The 22,157-nt window shown below is 34.5% G+C and overlaps 1 protein-coding gene across 3 annotated transcripts in view; it reads left to right on the top strand.

The window, feature by feature from the left end:
* Positions 1-211: 211 nt before the first annotated feature.
* Positions 212-22,157, top strand: part of LOC106159510 (F-BAR and double SH3 domains protein 2) — a 29,201-nt gene continuing 7,255 nt past the window's right edge. For 2 of the 3 annotated variants that reach the window (XM_087008647.1, XM_087008646.1), the window contains exons 1-19: positions 213-366; positions 466-563; positions 4,026-4,071; positions 8,812-8,900; positions 13,046-13,190; positions 13,548-13,684; positions 14,398-14,461; positions 14,832-14,960; positions 15,758-15,880; positions 16,252-16,347; positions 17,108-17,266; positions 17,912-17,995; positions 18,453-18,504; positions 18,719-18,834; positions 19,409-19,573; positions 19,979-20,062; positions 20,582-20,810; positions 21,274-21,467; positions 21,828-21,963. In XM_087008647.1, coding sequence (XP_086864773.1) covers positions 346-366; positions 466-563; positions 4,026-4,071; positions 8,812-8,900; positions 13,046-13,190; positions 13,548-13,684; positions 14,398-14,461; positions 14,832-14,960; positions 15,758-15,880; positions 16,252-16,347; positions 17,108-17,266; positions 17,912-17,995; positions 18,453-18,504; positions 18,719-18,834; positions 19,409-19,573; positions 19,979-20,062; positions 20,582-20,810; positions 21,274-21,467; positions 21,828-21,963 — 2,167 coding nt within the window. In that variant the 5' untranslated portion in view covers positions 213-345. Of the gene's footprint in view, positions 367-465; positions 564-4,025; positions 4,072-8,811; positions 8,901-13,045; positions 13,191-13,547; positions 13,685-14,397; positions 14,462-14,831; positions 14,961-15,757; positions 15,881-16,251; positions 16,348-17,107; positions 17,267-17,911; positions 17,996-18,452; positions 18,505-18,718; positions 18,835-19,408; positions 19,574-19,978; positions 20,063-20,581; positions 20,811-21,273; positions 21,468-21,827; positions 21,964-22,157 lie in introns of all 3 variants that reach the window. The other variant, XM_087008645.1, reaches the window with a different exon arrangement.

Here is a 22,157-nt window from a genome sequence, read left to right as displayed (position 1 = left end):
TTTACAAGTTGAGATAAAAACCGGTCTTGTCTTGTTTGACCTTTGCCATTCCATTCACCATATAGCACCCTTCGCAAAAAGCTTACAAGCTACACAAAGACATATATTCATAAGCCAATGACGTAATAGCTCTAAACACACCTGTAGTATTATTATAACAACTGAAATTTGCCCGATAAAAACCTCGGGATATCATTTACAACGCATTTATGCAAATGCAGCACCGGAATTTCCGAGGTCGCTCCAGAGGGTGTGACGTCAGCGGAAATACCCGACCACAACTAATACACTGCCATGGCGGCCTTGAGTTGAGCAATACCGACCTGACACGGATATTTTCACAAAATGCAACCGCCACCAAGAAAGGTAAGTGAATTTTATGCACTCTATGCATTAAAAATCTTACAGATAAGTCCACTAGAAGTTTTCGAGGTGTTTCGCTGATCCGATCGTCTGCTGTTGTAGGTGAAATCCACTGTCCAACTCAAGAACGTACAGAATGAACAAGTGACAAAACTTCAAGCCAAGCACCAGGCCGAAGTTGACCTGCTGGAAGATTTAAGGTAAGAAGGCTGTTAATTATGAATTCATAGGAGAAGGAAAGAACCACGTGTGCAGATGGCATATACCATAAGATTACATTGAGAGACTATTCTGATTCACACGAGATCCACACTTCTAACTACAGTAAGTGGCAGTAGGGCAGGGGGCGGTGTCTGTAATTGGCTCTTACGCTGAAATCCCTCTCCGGAGATTTTGATATTTTTTGTAATCGTATGATATGACTGCACGTACTGGAATAGGCATGAGTGGAATTTGAAAGATGCCAATTTTCATCGCATAGCAGGTGACACAAAATCTTGATGGGTACATTTCAATGTGTCAGTCATACACCTAGTAAGAGTACTGTATACTCAGTATATTAATGACAATTTCTCTTGGCATTTTAAGATATCATAATGTTTTTTAATGACATTTTTTATTCGCAGACATAACATATCCTTTAATTTGATAATCAGTTATGCAGGGAATTCTGTGACAAACCAGAATTTATTTCCTTGACGACACAAAAAACTAAAAATAATAAATATTATGATCGGCATCAAGAAAGCTTAATCTTGGAATGGGGTTTGTGAGGAGAGGGGGATATAATTTTGGGTAGATTTCCTCCCTTGCAAGTGATAGAGAAAGTCCAGAGAATTACTGACTTTTATATGAAATAATCAAAACAATTAATGGAAATGGGAGATTTCCATCCTGTTTAGGTTTTTGTTTCTATTCTGGGATAACATAATTTAGATTTTACTTCAAATTGGGATTCATCAGTATGGAAAGTAATCAGATTGCTACCATATTTTTCAATCAAAATAATGCCTAGAATCTGGCAAGCTTTCAAGACCACAGTGCAATGAATTAGTTAATAAGACTATGCCTCCTTCTTATCTGATTTATTATCAAAGTGAGCAAACACGTTAAGGGTTAGATAAGGGCTCTGCTTCTGTGGTGGCAAGGGTTGAAGAGGAATCAAGCATGTTTTGCCTCCCTCTTTTACATTAATAGTGGCATTATTTAAAGAATTACTGGAGGATCAGAACATGAAGTTTAGTCTGCATACTTGCACTCTTGAAATTTTATTAAAAATACTTTTTTATTTATATTTGCTACAACACTGTTTTAGGAAATGCTAATTTATAGGAGTACATGAGAAGGATTACTGAAAATATATAAGGATTAGTAGTATGTGTATTAGGAATGTGCAATATTATATAAGTTGTTTATTGCTGCTAAAAATAAAAATTATAATAATTATTTAAATGTTGAATAATTATATAAATTAAAAGGAAAAACCTAGACCTATATATAGATCTACACTAATTTCAACATTATGATATTACTGTTCTCAAGACTTGTTGCCAACCATCAACTGTCGCACAACAATCTGCCTTCTTGGCGTCCACTTTACTAATGAGGTATTCCTGTTCTCTAATTGATTTTATTGTGTTTGTGTAAGGATAATAACTCTCAGAATAATCAAAGTGGCAAATGAGGAGCAATCTGTGCACAAATTCAAGCTAATGTTGTTTTAATGGACAGTTGGGTGTTCCTCTTTTAAGCAACTAAAAACTACTTATATATTCTGCTCATTTGGATATTGCACACAGTACATCATTCCCTATTATATAAATATGGATTGATTTTACCAGACTATTATTTGACGATATTCCAAAGAGGAAAAATAGTGCTTTCATAAAAAAATTGATACCTGCACAGATTTTGTATGATGTTATTTAAATTACAACTGTCACGTCGTTTGCACCTGTTTTTGTCTCAGGTTAAGATAATGTCGGACATATCTGTACATATCTGAAGTTTTTATATATAATCATTAAGCACTGTTACTTGGCAGGGAAGGTAGCAGGTGGTGGTATAATGGTATGCAAAATCTCCCATCTGTTCTCAGATGAATTAAAAGCAAAGTTGCAGTTGTTGTGACATGGAGATTATTTAAAAGATATAGGACTAGTATGTTCCATAAGGATGTCAGATGCCTTGTGTTTTCTGAACTTGGAGTTTTATTTGTATTTCAAGTAAAGTTATTGTTGTGGTTGTCAGGAAAAACTTTTTTCTGAAATAAGCTCATTACGCAGAATTTCCTTATAATAATTTTAAGGAAGTCAGGGGCGGATCCAGAGATATTTTCTGACAGTCTTCCAAATTATCTTTGTTGATCCATCCACCATTTTTGACCGTCTTCCGACAGAAAAAATGAAATACCCATCAATGTAAACTTGAAAATCTGACCGTCTTCCGGAAGACCCAGAAGACCGCCTAAATCCGCCCCTGGAAGTAGTGACAAAACATTGTTTTGGAGAGTCACATGTATAAGTTTTTGTTTAAACTCACAGAGAAATCGTTATAGTACCAGTGGTGTGTAAATTAGATGTATGTTTTTGTGCAGAATGACAAATTTGTTTATAACAAGGCCGATAAAAAAGCGTTGACATTTCTGATGGGAATTTGAATTCTATAAATGGCCCCTCAAAAAGATTAGTATAGCCCTTGCTAGTTTAGTGCACATAACTGCACCGGAAATATCCTTAGACCCAAGATTAAGTCTACATACAAAGTCAATACCCAAGTCATCTGAATATACATGGTCATTCAAAACTGTATGTTTCATCATGGTCCCCTTCTGGGATTATTAATGGCACTCTTTCAAGGAAGTTTCGCAATGAATCTTTTCTCAATCAATGAATCTTGGTATACTCATGCTATTTCTCTTATTGATTGAAGAATTCTTGTGCTCTATTTTTCAGAAACTTTAGATAGATGATTTCAGGCTCTGGAAGTTTTGGATAAAAGTATACGTAGTAGTTGCATGCACTTAGGTTATTCTGTGATTTTATTTTGACAAAGTAAAAGAACACAGCTGAAATATGAAAATTCCAGTTTTCTTTGTCTCATCATGTGGTAGTATTTTGTTAAATACATGTATTTAAAATAGTGATGTTTACTGTAACTCAGTTCTGCATCTCTCTTAGATTTTACCAAAAATGTATTAAATGTCCTTAGGAAAAATGTACTGTATAAGAATAAAAAAATGAAAATTAAGCCCTTAAATCCCCACATTTTGAGACTCAGACTGGTAGCATGATCTGATCTACAGTGAATTCTGGATCGTCTGGTGCCACATCTGGTAGTTGGGTAGACCTGAGTATGATGGCTAACATGCAGGGGGGGACTATCAAAAGGTTTTGAGCCTCACATAGAAATTATATAGCAATATATTGGGATTTATGTGTTTTTATGGGGCTTGAATCGCCAGCCCAAAGTTTTTTTTCATCCTGGGGAAAAAAGCTAAAATTGTTGAGGTTTAGGTAGTCTTTGTTTATTATAAACTTTGTCATACATATCTCATACACTGTATGTACATACAATCCTTATAATTGATATTTTATAAGGTTTTTCTCTGAAATTGATTGAAGAGCCAATTCTGTTTATTAATTCATTATTTATGTTTCCAGGAATTTTTCCAAGCAGAGATCAGTCATAGAAAAGGACTATGCTCAGGTAGGTTTTTATTTTAACTACAGGTAATAAGTAATCAGTAATTATTCAGCACAGATCCATGTCAAAGCTCAGGTGATCCATTTGGTGTTCAATCAGTGACCAGTAGATAATCCTTGCAAAGTCCAAGCCAGCCATGGCACCTAGCAACTTCTTGTCACATCAAAAAAAAAAAAAAAAAAAAAAAAAATATATATATATATATATATATATATATATATATATATATATATATATATATATATATATATATATACTAATATGCACATTGCCAAGCTTGACAATATATGAAAATAAATAAACTGATTATTTGCTGCATTGCAACTAAGTATCATCATCATGGCAATTTGATTGTCAGAAGCCTCTAATGCAACCCTGGGTAATTTTCTTCTTATAAAGTGCATGCCTCAATTATTTTTTCTCTACCAGAAGATGAATGAACTTCCTTATCATGGAAATCAAGCCTCTACTATAGTACATTCATCAGCTGTGAAGTATGCAGCTTCCATTGCATATTTGTAAGCTGAAAGAATAGAAAAGATAAGGAAGTTAACAATTTGGAAAAAAAGGGTTTATTTATTGCAAATTAAAGTAACCTGATAAAGAAATGACCATGCAAGATGAAAATGAAATGCACATGATACATGCTTTTAAAAAAGAGAAAATACAAAAAAAAAAAAAGGAAAATTGCAGTGATGTGTGAACACTTTCGAAAACGACCACTGACAATGAAAGTGAATGTTGTGCTTGACATGCTCTACTTAATGCAAAAATAAGATGTCTCTAGCTTTTACGGTTTCAGAACTAGAGAAAATTATCCGTTTCAGCATCTTATGGCTGCTTCTCCTGTGAAAATGCCCCAATTGAGCCCCAGAAAGTTTGGTCACATTCTTGTTCAGATACCTCTTGAGAGAAAAAAGGAAGTGATATGATGAAATTTGCCACCTATCAAGTGCTAAAAGACAAATTTGAAAGCAAACAAACATATAGACTGTCTGACATACATGTATGTAAAAAACTCTGTTTTGAAAAAATGAAATTATAAACATACAGCAAAAAACATTTACACCAACCACAAGAGAATGTGTGGGTAAATTTTATTGATATATTTGACCTTTGGGGAAGCATCCATCTGCTAACTTGGCAGTTGTATTGATCCTTAAACTAAGACTATCAATACTACATTAAATTTTATAGTGCTGGCAGTATAGGATAATACTACAGTAACTGAAGAGAGGGAACTTCCTGCATGTTTACCTCCTGTGGGTTGCCTTGTGGTACACAAGGGAAGTATCAGCTGGAAGGCTGTTTTCAGAGAAGCTAAAAAGTTTAAAAAAGAACCTAAAGAGACTGCTCTCACATCACATCACACCTCTCGTGTCACACTGTATATTTCTTTCCATTTAGTTTCTGTGCTCTTCTATGCACATAAACACACACACACACACATCCCAGTGCCACACACATACCTACATGCACATGTAAAGGCACGTGCATGTTTACTTGTACACACTTGCATGCACATACACACATCATCTACAGCACACTTTCATGCACACTCAGGCCTACCCAACTACCAGACTCGGCACCTATGGATCCTGAATTAACCGGTATATCGGACCACGCTACCCGTTTTCAAGATGTGTGTCAGATCGCATTTCGGAGTATCATACCCCAGAACAAATTTTGTAGCACGACTGCGGGCTCATCCACGCTCGGCTGAACAACCTTAAACTGTACTCTTACTTTAGAGTACTCTATTTTATTGTCTCTATGGGGATATATGGGGACTTTACGACATTTGGTTTGAATGTTTTAACCACTTTTGATAGGGCTTTTTTGCGTTGTATTAGATTAATGTGGCAGTCTAAGGTTCATCTAGGTGGCTTTCAAAATTATGCACCCGGTTTTAAAATCATATAGCGATTTTACGACAATCGTTTACTATCCAATCAAGGTGACAGCCGAACATGCCAGGGCTCATCCTGTCGGTGTTCTGGCTGATACTCCGAAATGCGATCTGACACACACCTTGAAAACGGGTAGCGTGGTCCGATATACCGGTTAATTCAGGATCCTTAGGTGCCGAGTCTGGTAGTTGGGTAGGCCTGACACTTTTGCATGTAGATAAACCTACACAAGCACACACTTTTGCACATGCATCTATAGATATACTTGGTTCACTTGAATGCACTTCAGTTTCACATAACACTTGCACCTATGCATACTTTCACATGTATGTATACAAATGCACATTTACATCCAATAGAGCCAAATGCTAAGAAACTCTTGCAGAGCATGCATACTTGGTTATTAGAGTACTCATTAATCTGCTCCCTGTCCTCTAGCACCCATACACCCCAGTGTGACACATGTTACACATAGCTTAAATAGAGGTACATAATGGTATGTCTGACAGGTAGAAGTCACAGTAAAGGTATGTCATCTGAGAGTATATTCATAGCACAAATTCCTGTACTAGTATATCACAGTGGCTATACTAGTAGTACTAGTACATGAGTCATTGGACAATAGGAGGATACAGACTGTCTTGTTGTGCTCTAGTTATTGCAGCATGAGGAAATGTGGTGTAGTTAATAAATATGTGGTTGTCCTTGACTGTATTCAATTTGATAATGTAAAGCTATGTGGTATAATATCCTTGGCTGTTTTCACTCTGGGACTTCAACAGAAAGGGGGTCTAAAGTCTAGTTATAATATTGTAGCATGATATGAGGCTGTATTCAGGACTTACGTAGAGTGAGGATCTCTATCTCACCCTGTTTTCCTTAGGTAGACTCTAGGGAGGACGTAGTATGTCAAAAGTGTTAAAAAAACTGCCAAAGAGACTGCTGTAGCCCAGTTTCTTTTTTTATTTGTCTTTTTCAAAATTTCACATATGCCTGCATATTGCCTTCTTTGAAAACGGTAAACATTCGCCTTTGGACATAAGTATGAATTATGAAAGAAATCATTATAATATGGCATTTATCAATGAAATACTATTATATATGCTGCCCCTTTTAACAATCTGGGTGAAAATTTGGGAAATCCAAATCAGAAGGACTGCAATGGTAAGGTTTTGAAAGCAAAGTACAATATAGAAATGTGAGGCATTTTGTGTAAACACATTTTCAACAGGTGTGTTTACATGGCATACCTTGCATTTGAAGACCTGTTATAAACCACGAAAACATCACACACTGTGAATTCAGTTTCACACATGTTAAATATTCAGGCCAGTAATGTTATCCTTCTATTTGACATGTCTCTCTTTATATAGTCCTAGAATGAAGGAAGATGGAGGGGGGGGGGGGGGGGGGGAGAGAATTTGAGAGCCAGGTGTGCCTAAATTTAGTCATATTTCAGATGTACATCTATTTAAATTAATAATGATGAAGTGAAATTAATATGACATGTGCAGATAATTTTAAAAGATATGAACTAAAATTTTTTTAATGAATAAAATTGGTCCCCTCACACTTCACTCCAAGTTTTCCTCGTGGTTTATTATTATAATTATGGATTTATATAACGGATGTCTTTATAGTTTATCTTGGCTGTTCATAATGTCATCAAGATTTACATGTATTGCGTACACACCTAATACGCCACGTGTATTGACAGTTAACATGACCTTCAACTGATAAGACAAGACCATTCCTGGAAAACTAGTCCTACCTGTCCTCCTACTGATAAGACAAGACCATTCCTGGAAAACGAGTCCTACCTGTCCTCTAACTTAAAGAACAGAAGACCATTTCTGGAAAACTTGTACTACCTGTCACCTTATGGTGCATTCACAAAGAAATTATAGTACATGTAGTAATACTATATTAGGTAGTTTGAACTAACTCCGCAGCTGTATCTATAGCTGAATACAATCAGATTAACATGCTACTTCTTGTTTCCAATGTATTCATATTATCACCTGTTTAGTTGTAGTTGTATCTACTTAACGGCAGGAAGGGGCTTGTTAAGCTGTTTATCAGATTGCACAAAGTGAAAGCCCCAGACACAAACCCACACACACACACACACACACACACACACACACACTTTACTACCCATCAGTAGTAATTTAAAACAGAAATTAGGAACTAAAAGCAAAATTACTATTCTGAATCAGTTTTTCTTTTTAAATGAAGTGGGAAATTGCTATCTGTTTGGTGGATATGATTAATCACATGACAAATATTTCAATTTCTTAAGATTAACTGTGATTCTCTCCGAAGATGAAAACGTGCCCATTTATCCCGAGCTCATATTTTCTTAGTTGAGATATCAGTGTACATGATTTGTATAATGGTATGCTGTGCTCTGTTGCTTATTTAGCAATACAGTATCATATGGAGCTATGAAATTTTGTATGAGTATATTTACAAGAACATATTTTTGGGATAAATAACATTGAAAGTTGAAATGATTTATGCTGTGGTATATGTCACCAGAGGTTTTAGTTTAATTCCCCTAAAATAACCTCTTAATGTTGGTGTCAGTCAGGCACATCAGATTTAATGCGTTTAGGTTTATACTGAGTAATCAACAGTTTGCATTGAATATGAAGCCTCACTTAAAATAAATGTGGTGTTTTAATTTGCTTCTTGTTTTAATGTAACTGTCATTATTGCTCAGGTTGGCTGTAAATTACTAGACTAAGTACGTATATTCCTTTGATGTCTCTGTGCCATAGCTGGTTGTTTAAGAAGTATTTAAAAAAATTATTTTCTTTTTTGTCCACAGGCTTTATCCAAACTTGCCACCCAATATTTAACTAAAAAAGATTTCCCAGCTCCCCCTGAGGCTCATGGTGAAGATGGAAAGGAATACAAGTAAGTACATAGATGAATTTAACTTAAATTTTGTGAGAGTTACTTAAATTTATAAATTTTTAAATAAAGAGTTTATATGTTCAGAAAATATATATATGAATGATCACTGTGCTGGCACGTAATAAGCCTACTCTGTTTCTTAAATTTAATACATACATACTGCGCTGTTTGATCAAATTGTGCTTGCCTCCTGCAAGACATAATAAGTTGTTCGCATAGGAATTTCAAAGAAATTACAGAATAACTTGTATCGTTAATGTCATTGTGTTAATTCTTTGAAATTCCTGCAAGTCTTTCATTCTGACTAACAGACTGAGTATGAGTGATTACGTAGGGAATTGCAATAGATTTCTTATTGTGGTAAACACATATATATCCCTGACATTGCATGAGAAACAAGTTTGCTGCTTCGCTTTGTGAAAAAAAATCACAGTGTATTTGCTTTATGTATTCAATCTCAGCATGAATTGTCAGCAGAATTCTAAATTGCACATGGCTTAATATGATCATGCAGTGTTTTCTGAATGCACCGTGGTACTCTACCTGTTCTCACCAGATCTAAGTTGGATCAAAAATAGTTGGTCACCCTTTAATTTATTTACATTACCATTTTGAAAATTAGAGCATTGACATATCTCAGTTTACATAAATTTGTTCCATTTTTGAATGAAATTTTGGTTAACTTGAACAGCACTAGCTCTGAGTTCACAGGTGTCAGTAATATAAGGGACAAGCCAGTTCATTCAAGGGTTGTACGATCTTACTAGCTTTAGTAGGCTAGAGCGTATGCCCTAAATAGGCTTGTGAAGATGGTTTATTAGCTAAGTGGTATTTTTTGTCTGACATTAAGTGAGTCTTATGCACCCTGAGTTTTAGAAGACGGTGGAAACTCAACTCTGTACTAGTAATATAATTTAGCATGTCGGTTCCAATATCTGTTCCATTGCTAGTTTTATAGATGTGAGTTTCCAGTGAACTCCGAAAATCAGGGTCTGCTAGCTGATGTGATATCAGACATGAAGCGTTTTGCATTGATGGTGTTCAGAGTAGCACCCTGAGATTGTGGTTAATCTGTACACTAGGCTAATAGACCATGGAATGCAATCACATTGTGTGCTGGTGGGAAATGGAGCTTCTTTCAGCAGCCCGAAACCCAGGGTGTCAGACCTGAGACCCATACTATGCAAGAGACCAGTTTCACATAAAAGAACTTTAGACTGCAAAATAATTGTCTTAACTTTTAGACCAAAGATCTAGTCTACTTTAGTTCAAAATATATTCTCAGTCAGGTCTATATAGATAAAGTAAGCACTAGAATTGGTCGGAAAGATTCCAATTTTTCTTTAATTATAAAACTTGCACAAAAATCTGTGTAGTAGTAGTACGAGTTGTAGTACTCTCAATTTATTTTGGGTCAGACTACTAGTATAAGAGTTTGGTTTACATGTTAAGAACAATTTTGGAACCGTACTAAAACAGGGCTCTGGAGTGTTCCTTGGATGTACATTGTTTTGGTATGTTATTTTTCTCTGTATAAGGAGAATGCTTCTTTGTTAGCTTGAAAATATCAATGCTACTAATCTCAATATAATCTTTTTATGCTTAGGATAAGCCATGGAAGGTAAAATATATGCACAGCTTTATATCTGTTAATAGGGATTTTGTTTTTAGATATTTTTTTAATGTTTATTGTTGATGTATGAAGATTTTTCTGATTTTTAATTTTTTTTTTTTTTTTTTTTTTGTAGCTGTTGTTGCCTCTTATGAGTTACAATCAGCGAGAAAATGTCAACTGCTTAATTTTGAAGCATTAACTTTAAGCTTTAGCATGCAGGTTTTTCTCATTTAACTAACCCGTTATTATTTTGTATAATTTGTAATTGCTATTATATAAGCAAGCCCCTGCCATTGCATTTTGTAATTTCCTCACTTTATATATATTTTTTAATTTAATATTTTTGTGCATGTTTTCTTTAATTGAAAAAGCAATAGGAGATATGTTGCCACTAGTATTTCTCTCTGAATTTGTTTTTGTTTGTGAAGTTTAAGTTCAATTTCAGATAATAATATTTGTGACAGATATTGAACTTTGGTGTACACATTTCAGTAGTTGCATAATCATGTCATTTAAATAATTTGAAGAAGGAATATTTTGCCTTCAGTTTTAAGCTGATCAGATTGGTTAAAAGCAAAAGTTATCTTGGTGTTCGCCTAGCTCAAGTATTTACATATAGACACAGCAAAACTGGTAGACACTTGACTAGGTCTGTCTGAATAATTTCTCTTCATCTTGAAGACTTCATTGATCAAGCTGTTGTTTTGCATCATATAGCTAACTTACAGGCTATATTGCTGTGTCTTTCTGCATATATAGTCCTGAAGCATGTGATTGAAATTGAGCTAATAGAAGGGTCATGGCCAAAATCGAATCACACTCTTGGTCAAAATCAATGTCACTCTGGGATGAAGTTGCTCTTCTATCAGATTATTTATTATGCTTTCCTTGATAGTGATCTGTACATGCACTTGGGGAATGGGAGAGAGATCCTACTCTCTGTACACAATTAAATTCCTGCATGGTTTACAGGTAACCTGGTGACACAAATTTATTGTGGATTAGTTTGACTGGAATTTTTTCTGAGCACGGCCTTTTTTTTTAAAAAAAATTTTAAGACTTAAATAGTCACAATAAATGTTCATAATTAGCAGGCATTACTTTTGGATTCTTATATATGCATATCAAGTGCAGTAATCACTCCTCTTTCTTATGCTGTCTCTTACTATGACACACTTAAAAGATGTTAGATAGCAACATATATACTCATTAATATACTGGTTAATAGACCTAAGCAGGTAAAATAAGAATTAAAAGCTAGATGAGAGTCTAAAACATTTCGTGTAAGTCATTAATTATACTTAGTACATGGCTTTTGGTTAGACTTCACTTGCCTGAAGGTGCAGATGTGCGTTAATATCAAATACGAAAATTTTTTTTATAAGATTTGAGTTTTAACTCAATATTACAGCTTAACATTTGTAAAACAATCCTTGTTTGTTCCAAGCATCAAAACTGAGGCAAATTTACAACAACCTTTGCTCCTTGGTATCTGAAAGAGTGTCTGATATAAGGCAAATGATATTATTACTCACTAGAAAGCTTTCTAAAGTGGAGACTTGGCAAGAAAAGGCAATTACTGAAAAGAATAAAAAAGAATGAATATTTTCTTAATTAATAGAAGATTTGGTTGAAATTGTAATCATACACTTCTTTCCCTCCTGAATAACTGTCTGTTCTCAGAAATTTCATCAAATTGGGTGAAGAACAATTTGAGATATATTGTCCCCTTACAAACAAGTACACACTGTCAGGCAATCCAAAAGACGATGAAAACATAATCTCCTTTATTGGCTATGGGAGTCATCGTCTTGGAATCCGGCGTGCGCTCGTTGTCTTTACAACTAGTAATTGCCTGCAGCGTCCTGGGAATCTGGCCAATCGATTCCGTCTTTAAATTAAGACATTGACCACTCATGTGCACTGAATTGAGTGGCCATCACCTCGGGAGTGATTTTAATTTTGATACACATCCAGGGAAATTAGGGTCATTTTACTTAACATTGGTGGTACCCTGAGATTCCCTCACTTAAAAGTAGGATAGGAAGAGTATTGTTTATTGTGAGCAAAATTAGTCTCAATTCTGCTTTCCTCAGGGTGATTCATTCATGGGTTTAGTACTATTATTTTGTGGATAATAAAGTACTTTGAAAAGTTTGTAATGGGGGTAATATTGAGAAATGTTCCTATGGATTCAATCAGAAAGTTTCAAAAAAGAGATGATGTGTAATGTGCCATTCTTACTCCTTTATTGTGTATTGTGTTAAATGCCATTCCAAATCACAAGTTATTTAAAACATTGGATGTTTTTATTTGCTCATATTTTTTTACAAGAATGTACTTGCACTTAACATGCATTCATTTCAATATGACACTGGTGAAAGTGTATTTAGGAAGCAATCACACAGTATTAATTGATCACCTGATCACAAGTTACAAGTAAACCATTTTTACAGTCAAAAAAAGTGCTTGTCTGAGAGCATGTCTTATAACTACATTATTCACATTGCCTATGATCTATGTGTTCTAGGACAGTGTCTTCTGTTTGGAGAAGTCTACTGGAAGAAATGGAGAGGATGGCCCAGAAGAGACTCAAGGCATCAGATATCTACATGCAGCAAGTTTCAGAGCCTGCTAAGAATGCCAAAAATACAAAAATGACCCTGCTTAAAAAGGTAACATGATGTGATATATATGTATCAATATTACTCTGACTCTTGATCATGAATTCTTTCTCTTTCTCTGATTAATGTCAGCAATATTAACAATTTGTCATCATCATCATTATCATCATCATCATCATCTTTATTTGGCTTTTGTAGTGATTCAAAATGTATTTGGGTGCTCTGTGTCTCACATTTTGTATTTTTACTGTACATGTTCAACATATGCTGATGTGAAAAAAATAAAGAAATTAATAATATATGCCGATGTGAAAAAATTAAGAAGTTAATATTATTAATAATAATAATAATAATAATAATAATAATAATAATAATAATATAAAGCAATTGTGTTTTGTTTTTTCCTAGGTCATTGATAACTTACAGCTTTTACAAAAAGAAGTAACTCAGACTGTGCAAGAAATGGCAAAGACTCAGAAAATCTATTCAGATGAAGAGCACTTAGCACACGATGCCAGACAGAAGGCAGCAGAAGCAGAAGAAAAGTATTGACATTTTGGAATATCAATTTGCTGTAGAGGATTTGAAATGTTTTGACAGCCAAGAGGAAAACAATTTTTATAGAAATGTTTTAAGATGATTCTAGCTAGTACTCTGGGATATAGGTTTTTACTGATGGCTTTTATATTTAATTGTTTGAAATGGAAATTATTGATAGTTGATGTTTTATTGCCAATTTACTAATGCTGGGTTTTCACGTCTGTCTTGAAATCATCTCTATAATCAGAACACACTAATTAGGGATAAGTGGTTTTTAACTCACTTTAATTCACTTAGGAGTAGGATGATTTAGAAAGCTCTGAGTAATTTACTGGTAATTATTTGAACAAATTGATTTGGTTGAAAAATCCATTGTATTAGCCATAGTAAAGTTATTTTACACTTCAGTGGTCCAAGTAATTTTGCAGGTTATTTTATATTTTCTTTAAGTGTAGTATATGAAGGCATGTGTCTTGGAAAAATTGTTTAAAGATAAAGCTTATTAACTTTGAGTGATGAGATTAATGCATTATTATAAGTTATTATAAATTATAGCACGTGTATTTCTTGGACTTATAGATAGAGTACATTGTCAAATAGCATATACTTATAACAGTGATCTTTGAGGAATTTTGTGAAAAAATGTCAATTGTTGATATGAAAATGCTATTAATAATTGTTGAATTATGGTATTTAATAGATTGTTTTTTTACTTTAGATTAAAAAGGAAATCCACTGGTCTTTTTCAATCCCTTGCAAGTCTTCAGAAAAACAGTGCCAAAGTGAGTTGACATTTTTGTGAAGTAATGATTAATATACAATATTTAATGGACCAACACAATATTTAGGTTATAATGATAGGATAATTTGGCTTGTCAATACTTGGATGTTTTCTGTGATTTAATGCTTTTGTTCTGATGAAAAGGGTAATATTCTTTTCCAATATTTGCTTATGATTTATTTATTTGATTTTATATTGATTTGGTTTTGTTACTGCCAGAACAAACTCTAGATGTTTAAATAAACATGACATTTACAACAAAAGCATGTAAACAATGTACATTTCTCTCAATTTCAACAGTTAAGTTAGTGGAATATATTACGAATATTTATGAGTAAATTCAATAATACCTCTTGATGAAATTTTTTCAGTTTTCTACCCGGAAAGAATCCTGCGAGGTGAAGTCAACATCGGCAAGGAACGAGTATGTTCTCAACATGGTGGCTGCCAATGCTCACCAGATCCGCTACTACAGCACAGATCTGCCAGCTTTGATGAAGGTGAGGCTCTGGTTGTATTCACACCAGGACCAAGCTAGACTTAGAATTGACTAGATGACGTCAGTTTATGACCAGATGTTTTATGTGGGGTTCGCAATTCCAGTTGCAAGCTAGACACAATATTGTTGACACAGTCTAAGTTGAACTTGTAAATTTTGCCTTGATACATGTTTTGTAACCTAAACCTAAAATTGGGTCTGTTTTCATGAAATAACTTAAGTTAAAACCGTTAATCAGTGATAGTATTACTGTCACAGCTTACAGCTATACTGATGGCAGATCTCTTCATTGTCATTATATTCTATATATTTGATGTGTTTACTTCATCCTTGGTGGTGCAACCAGGAAAAATGATTAATAGTTGTTCTGATCAATTATGTATGTTTTGGTTAAATTGTTTTTGCCATAAAATGTGTCACAGTTGCAGTGAAATATTAATGGCTTTGTTAAGTGTAATGAACAGATATCAGTGATGTTTGATATGCCTTTTGTCAGAATGAAAGCTTGAGGATTAGAGTAATATTATATTGGCCTTCTTTATATCAACTGTAAGTTGACAGCAAGATATTATTTATTATGTATGATATTGTTATGAAGACAAACCTTTGAACTATTCACATCCAATTCAACTAAAACCCAGACTGAAAGGTGTGTGTACATTAAAGATGGGCTAGCCTTTCCTAGTACATTCTGTCTCAGCTCTTAACAAATTCCTGTATGGCATTTTCTTGTCTTTTTTTCCCACCTCAGCCATCTTTGCAAAATCCTCTATGGTGTTTTGTCCTCTTTTTATTCAGCAACTAGATGGCGACTCCTACGAGAAGTTTCAGGAGTTTGTGACAATCCTTGGCAAGACGGAGCTGGACTGTGTCACAGCAGCACATGAGAGTCTCAATAAGATTTTAACAGATGCAGCTTTGGTAAGGAATAAAGTAGAAGTCTGACTCTGCAATGTTTGTACTGACCAATTTTGTTTTATGAGCTTCAAAATTAAAATTTTGGTCTGGTGTCCAGTAAAGAATATTATTAACTGTGCTACGAAGTCTGCGTAACAATGATCATAATTTCTTTAAACAACAGTTGAACTCAGAGGTCAGTCATTGTTTGAAGACACTTACACTGTTATTGTAACCTCATTTCCAGATTTTTGCTTTGACAAGAAAAAATAAACTTAACTACATTTATAAGTTAATAATTGTTATTATAAAAGCAATCAGTATTTATAAGCATGATCACAATCAGTGGTTCTGAAATGTTTTATTATGGTTATACATATATGACATTGTTTCAGGTGAGCCGCCAATATAGTCTTCAGTGTTTTCTCCGGGACCACTTAGTCTTCACAGAACTTGTGCAATATCAGTTTGAGGCCTGTGACAATGATCAAGTAAGTCGACCTTTATATGTGTTTTGCATTATAATGTAAAATTATATAATTTATCAGTATATCAATCACTGACAGACGTGATTGGGGGGAGGGGGGGATGTCTGTTGTCAAAGCACTGACACATACCAAGGTAATTTCTAACTAAATTTGAATGAAATCGGTTAATTGTTCTATCTAGTCTAAGAACAGGATACAGCTTGTTCAAAAAATTTGATGAATGTGATGGAGGAATTTTGAAAAGTACATGTAAGTTTGGTTTTTTGTCAAAAAGCATTTTCATGTCCAATGGTAATCCATATAATATCTTTACTAGTAAAAAGTTTGACGGGCATTAATGTTTGTTAGCAATGACTGTGATTATTGTTTATTTTTAAAACTTATGACAGAAATATATTTCTAATTTTCATTTCATATACTAGCTGGATAGATTTTAATCATTATGATAACTATCAATGTCATAGTCATCATCATCATCACTATTATCCTCTTTCTCCTCCTCATTGCAGGGGGGGACCCAGAGATATTTTCTGACAGTTTTTCAAATTATCTTTGTTTAACCATCCTCCACTTTTGACCATCTTCCGACAGAAAACAGTAGATGCCTGTCAGTGTAAACTGAAAAAATTCTGACTGTCTTCCGGAAGGCTCAGATAAGGCTTCCATCTGCTCCTGCATTATTATTATTATTATTATTATTATTATTATTATTATTATTATTATTATTATTATTATTATTATTATTCTCTCCCTTTCCCCACAGATCCACAGTGTTACAAGTGCCAATGGTGCTGAGCATCAGTTGAATAAAGAAGCCAGGAAGTGGGCCACCAAGGTTGCCAGGGAGAACAAGGTCATCAAGGACACCAACAAGACCCTGGACCAGCTGAGGTCAGGGTTACCAGGAGACAGAACTTCCAGGGTGAGGGGCAGCTGTGGCACTGTATGATAGTCTGTGACAGAATTTTTGCTGGTCTTTTGTGATGTCAGTTTCTACAGTCATGAAATTTTTTCAGCTATTGGGTGGATTTCTGACTTTTAGGAGCCAAAAATATCATTTTTGAGATAGTTGTGGGAGTCTACCTGGACCCCACATCAAATTTTCAGGCATTTTCACTAAATGGCAAGTTCATCCTTGTTCTAACAATCTGCTAGCCCAAATGCAGAGATGGTGGCCAGTAACTGATAATTTCAACAAAATCTTTTTGGCCCTTGATGACACATGGCATGGGGCATTTGATAACATCACAGACCGCTGTATTGTGCTATGCTTGAGTTATGGTATGCAGTGTTTATTTTCTACAACTAAAATGTAATGCTTAATTTAATTCAAACTTATGCGTGACTAAGTACAATACCAAATGACAAACATCCTAAAATACAATTAGCACTTCATGCAAAGTAACAATGTTTTCATCTGCAGTTGAAGACAACATTTCTAAACAACAAAATATTTAAGATTCCAATTGGATGTTGGCAGCAAAATGTAACACTCCAGTCTGGAAATATTAGAAGTTTCTGTGTCAAATTATTATCTTTACAATTAAAGTTTTTTTTTTCACTGCAGAGTTCCAACACTTCAGGAGATACGCCAGGGCAGGACCCTGAGACCAAGATGGAGGAGTTACGAGAAACCATCAGGAAGGCCGAGGTAATATTATATCCCAGTGAAGCCTGTGTGGTAGTTTACAAGTCATAATCTGTTGTCTAGCTGAGAGATTATTCTTGAGATTCTTGAAGATTCTGTATATACATCTTAGTTTAAGAGTGCTCTTTGTTGTCTCTGTTTTCATTCTTGCATGACTGTTTTACTGTTGTGGTTTTCAAATGGAAGTAGATTAATTTATGTGTTATTTGCATTAATGTAAGTCATTTGCAGTATTCATACTAAACAGATGTGATACTGTATGGCATTTGTTTAGCATTCCAAGTGTATTGGTTTTCTTTATTAGAGTTTCAGTTTGATATTATGGAGTGAAATGTGAAGTATTCTCATTGCTTTTATTTAAAATGCTTCATGTTTTATTCACAAACTTTAGTTTATATCATTAAAATTGATTTCAATTAAAGTCATCGTTTTGAACATTGGCATTCCTATTTTTTTTCAGACCAGCAAAATGAAGGCAGAGGCCAGGCTGGAGGTTTTGAGGACAGCTGGCAGTAAGTTGTGGTTTATGTTGTTTATTTGTTTAATATCAGTACTTGAGTTTAAATTCCAGATTTTAGACAGCAATCCATTTTTAGCAAGTTTCAAGTTAAGTGGAATATTGGGCACAGTATTATTTATTAGTCGTTCATAATACTTATTAGTTCACAGTCACTAATAATATAAATTGATAGATAAAACAAATTAATAAAAAGTTTCCCTTTTCAGTTGATGTGGATGGCTGGTTAGCAAGTGCAAACAAGGACCTTCTTGCTCCTAAACCAGATGGTGATACCACAAGTTTATCCAGTAGTCAAATGTCTTTTACTACAGAGAGCTCAGGGGTAGGTGGCCTCAGTACAGTAATTATTCTGAAAGTTCAAACACACCTGGTAGTCAGGTGTCCTTTATGACAGAGGTATTATCAGTATGATACTTCCTTATTAAATTCAGAGACAGTTCATACTGTATTATAAAACATTTTCCTAAAATGCTTAGTTGGATTCTTGTCAAACTATGTCTTTTTAGTAATTAAAATGGTGCATTTAGAAATATTTGGATATTAGATTTTATGTGAATTTTTCTAGTAATTTAATAATAAGATGAAAAGGGCGTCAGTCTGGTATTACATCGTCGACTGTTACACTTTATATGTATAATGAGAGGCTATGTCTGAACACAAAATACCAGAGGTCAAAATAAGTGGTTTATAAAAATCTAAGGCTGAGAATTTTATGTTTTTACAGTTTGGATGGAAAGGGATCATAACAGCTAAAATAGTTATGCATTGGATGTGAGGGGAGCCTTTTTAATTTCACTATGTTAATGGTAGTAAATTTGAAGCAGTTGGTGGGTGTTTGTGTCTGGATGAGTGTGTGTGTCAAAAAACAATTTATATTAAATAATTGTCAACTTCAGGAGCACTCTGGTGGAATGGTGAATGGCACTCACTATAGAGAAGATGACGATGACTTTGACAACTCCTTTGACACATCCGCCAATGCCACAATGATTCAGACATCAGCAAGGAGAACTTTGGAAGCTGGCTTCCCCAAACATTGTCTTGCTTTATATGATTTTCAGGTAAGATTGGAAAGAATATTTGACATTGAAATTGTGCAATGAGGGCTTAAGGCTTCATTGTTGAGATTATTACCTTTATGATGGCTTGGAGTTTTTAAAGGGATGTTAAAAGGATTTGCAAACCTCATCATCATGATCATTCCTTGCCATATTGTAGAATGGCAGCTGCAGCAACTGTTATACTTTTCATAGCATTTTGCCCTTATTAAAGTTCCATTGTTATCAATTTTAACTGTTAATTTAATTTATGTTTAAAACTAAATATAAAAATATATTCAAATTTTATTTATTTATATATTTATTTATTTATTTATTTATTTATTTGTATAAATTATGATGCAGCATGAATATCATAACAAAGCTGAATGAGAAAGTTTGGTATTTGATCATATGAATTCTTTTCAGGCAACTAACACAGATGAACTTAGCATAGTTGCTGATGAGCAGCTGGAGGTGATAGCTGATGGAGATGGAGATGGTTGGGTGCAGGTGAGAGGGGTTTTCTTTTGGACAAATTGTGCCCCCCCCCCCCCCCCCCCCCTTTCTTGTCAGTAAGAACAAAATGTCCTCCTGTGTTATATAACTTTTTTGGGTCACCTGATTGTAAGCAAAAGGCAGAATGATATGAAACTTTGACAGCCCACTCTGTGAAGTAACAAATAGTGATAATAGTTTGAAATGGTGATGGTTGAAAATTTAAAGTTAAAATGGTGTGACTTTTGGCAGCTAGAGTCAATGAATTCTGGCATTGGAATCTTGGGGATGACTCATTTTGAAGCCAGCCATGTGTCAGAATCCTAACAACAATTGTCTCATATATCCCAAAACTCCATCCAAGTGAAAAATGTCTCTAACACATTTAATAGTGCATTTCATGCATCTACTTTGTTTTCACATCAGGCTGATAAGCATTTTTGTTTCTTGCAGCATAGTAAAGTGTTTCGTTATGTGATATCATTCATCATTTTGCAAGATTTCACATTTCAAGTCATATATTTTACCACACAGGCACAGAATTCCAGTGGTGAAATTGGCTTGGTACCAGAAAACTACCTACACTACACTGAGTATTCAGAAACCAGTCACCCAGAACATGGCTACTATGCAGAAGAGGATGATGTAGCAACGCCAACTGCAGAGCCGGAGAGTGCAATCCACCATGAACCCCAGGAGTCGTACAGCTCTTCTGAAGTGGAGATTCAGCAAACAGTCACGCAGCACAATTATGGCATGGATGGTAAAACTGAAAAATTGACAAAAAAATTAAAATTAAAAATAGACTATTAATTGTTGAAAAGAGTTTGATTTTGCTGAAGGGAATTTCATATATATATGTTTTGAATGATGTTTTGCATTTGGTGAAATTTATCAAAGGAACATTTATACAAATTATGTAATGTGTTGTAAAGTTACTGTTATGATCTGCCTGGTGGTTCATAGCCAGGAGGGGATGATCTTTATAGTTTGCAAACTTTTTATATATCAGACCATGTACTCTGAGCAGTTTCAGACAGTGTATCTTAAACCTTTTATATTAAAATTTAGAAAAATATAAAAGAAAGGTAAATATGTTGGATTTTAAAGAAAAATATTTGTTTTGCTGTACAAAGGTCTTATATCATTGTGTGCTTTTGAATGTGTTATAAACTTTCAATGGGAATTATTCATTAGTTTATGAACTTTGACCACCTTTTTTTCAGATGGGATGTGGGCCAAGGCTCTGTATGACTATGAGGCCACCAACGAGGAGGAACTAACATTTTTTGAAGGCCAAATCATCAGAATTTTACGCAAGGATGAAAATGGCGTGGACGATGGCTGGTGGGAGGGTGAACTGAACGGGGTAGTAGGGGTGTTCCCCTCTCTTGTAGTGGAAGAACTAGAACCTGGCAAGGTAATATTAACAATGTTTAATATATTTTATATCAGTCTGAAGCCTAAATTTTTTAGCCCACTGATCATTCAAACAAGCAGAGCACGGAAAACTTTTTGTCCTAATAGAAATTTACAAGCCCAAAAATAAAATTTGTTCATCATGGAAGATTAATCTAAAACAATCACGTCTAAAATTTTCCACTTGTTCAATTAATATTTATTTAGCAACAGTGGCTTTGAAAAAAAATCTACTGGCCCACATTTAATAGTAGTATTTATTTAACAACAGTGGCTTTGAAAAAAATCTACTGGCCCACACTTAATCTACTATTACAATTACATTGTATCAGTAATTGACATTAAGTTTATTCTGTCACAGGTGCCCCTACACGAACACACTGTCCCCACTGTGTGCGCCCCAGCTCCACCAGCAGTGACAATAACACAGCCATCACCAGACACAGAGGTCAAGCCAGCACTGAGTAATAAACCAGAAATACCCAAAAAACCACCAGGTAGAGTAAAGCATGATATTCTTGCTTGTGTTTATTGTCTATTGAGTAGTGAGTAAAAGGAGATAGAAGTTTACATTGCTTGTGTTTGTGTTCCCTAGATTCATTGCATTTTTTAATTCTGTCAATTTGTTGAAGTTACTTTATATCTGGTAATGGTATTTTGATAAGTGATTCTAGTTACTGGGATAGCATTG

The sequence above is a fragment of the Lingula anatina genome, chromosome 3 (assembly GCF_051362555.1).
Source record: "Lingula anatina isolate TDL-2025a chromosome 3, LinAna3.0, whole genome shotgun sequence".
NCBI lineage: Eukaryota > Metazoa > Brachiopoda > Lingulata > Lingulida > Lingulidae > Lingula > Lingula anatina.
This window is presented reverse-complemented; position numbering and strand designations above follow the sequence as displayed.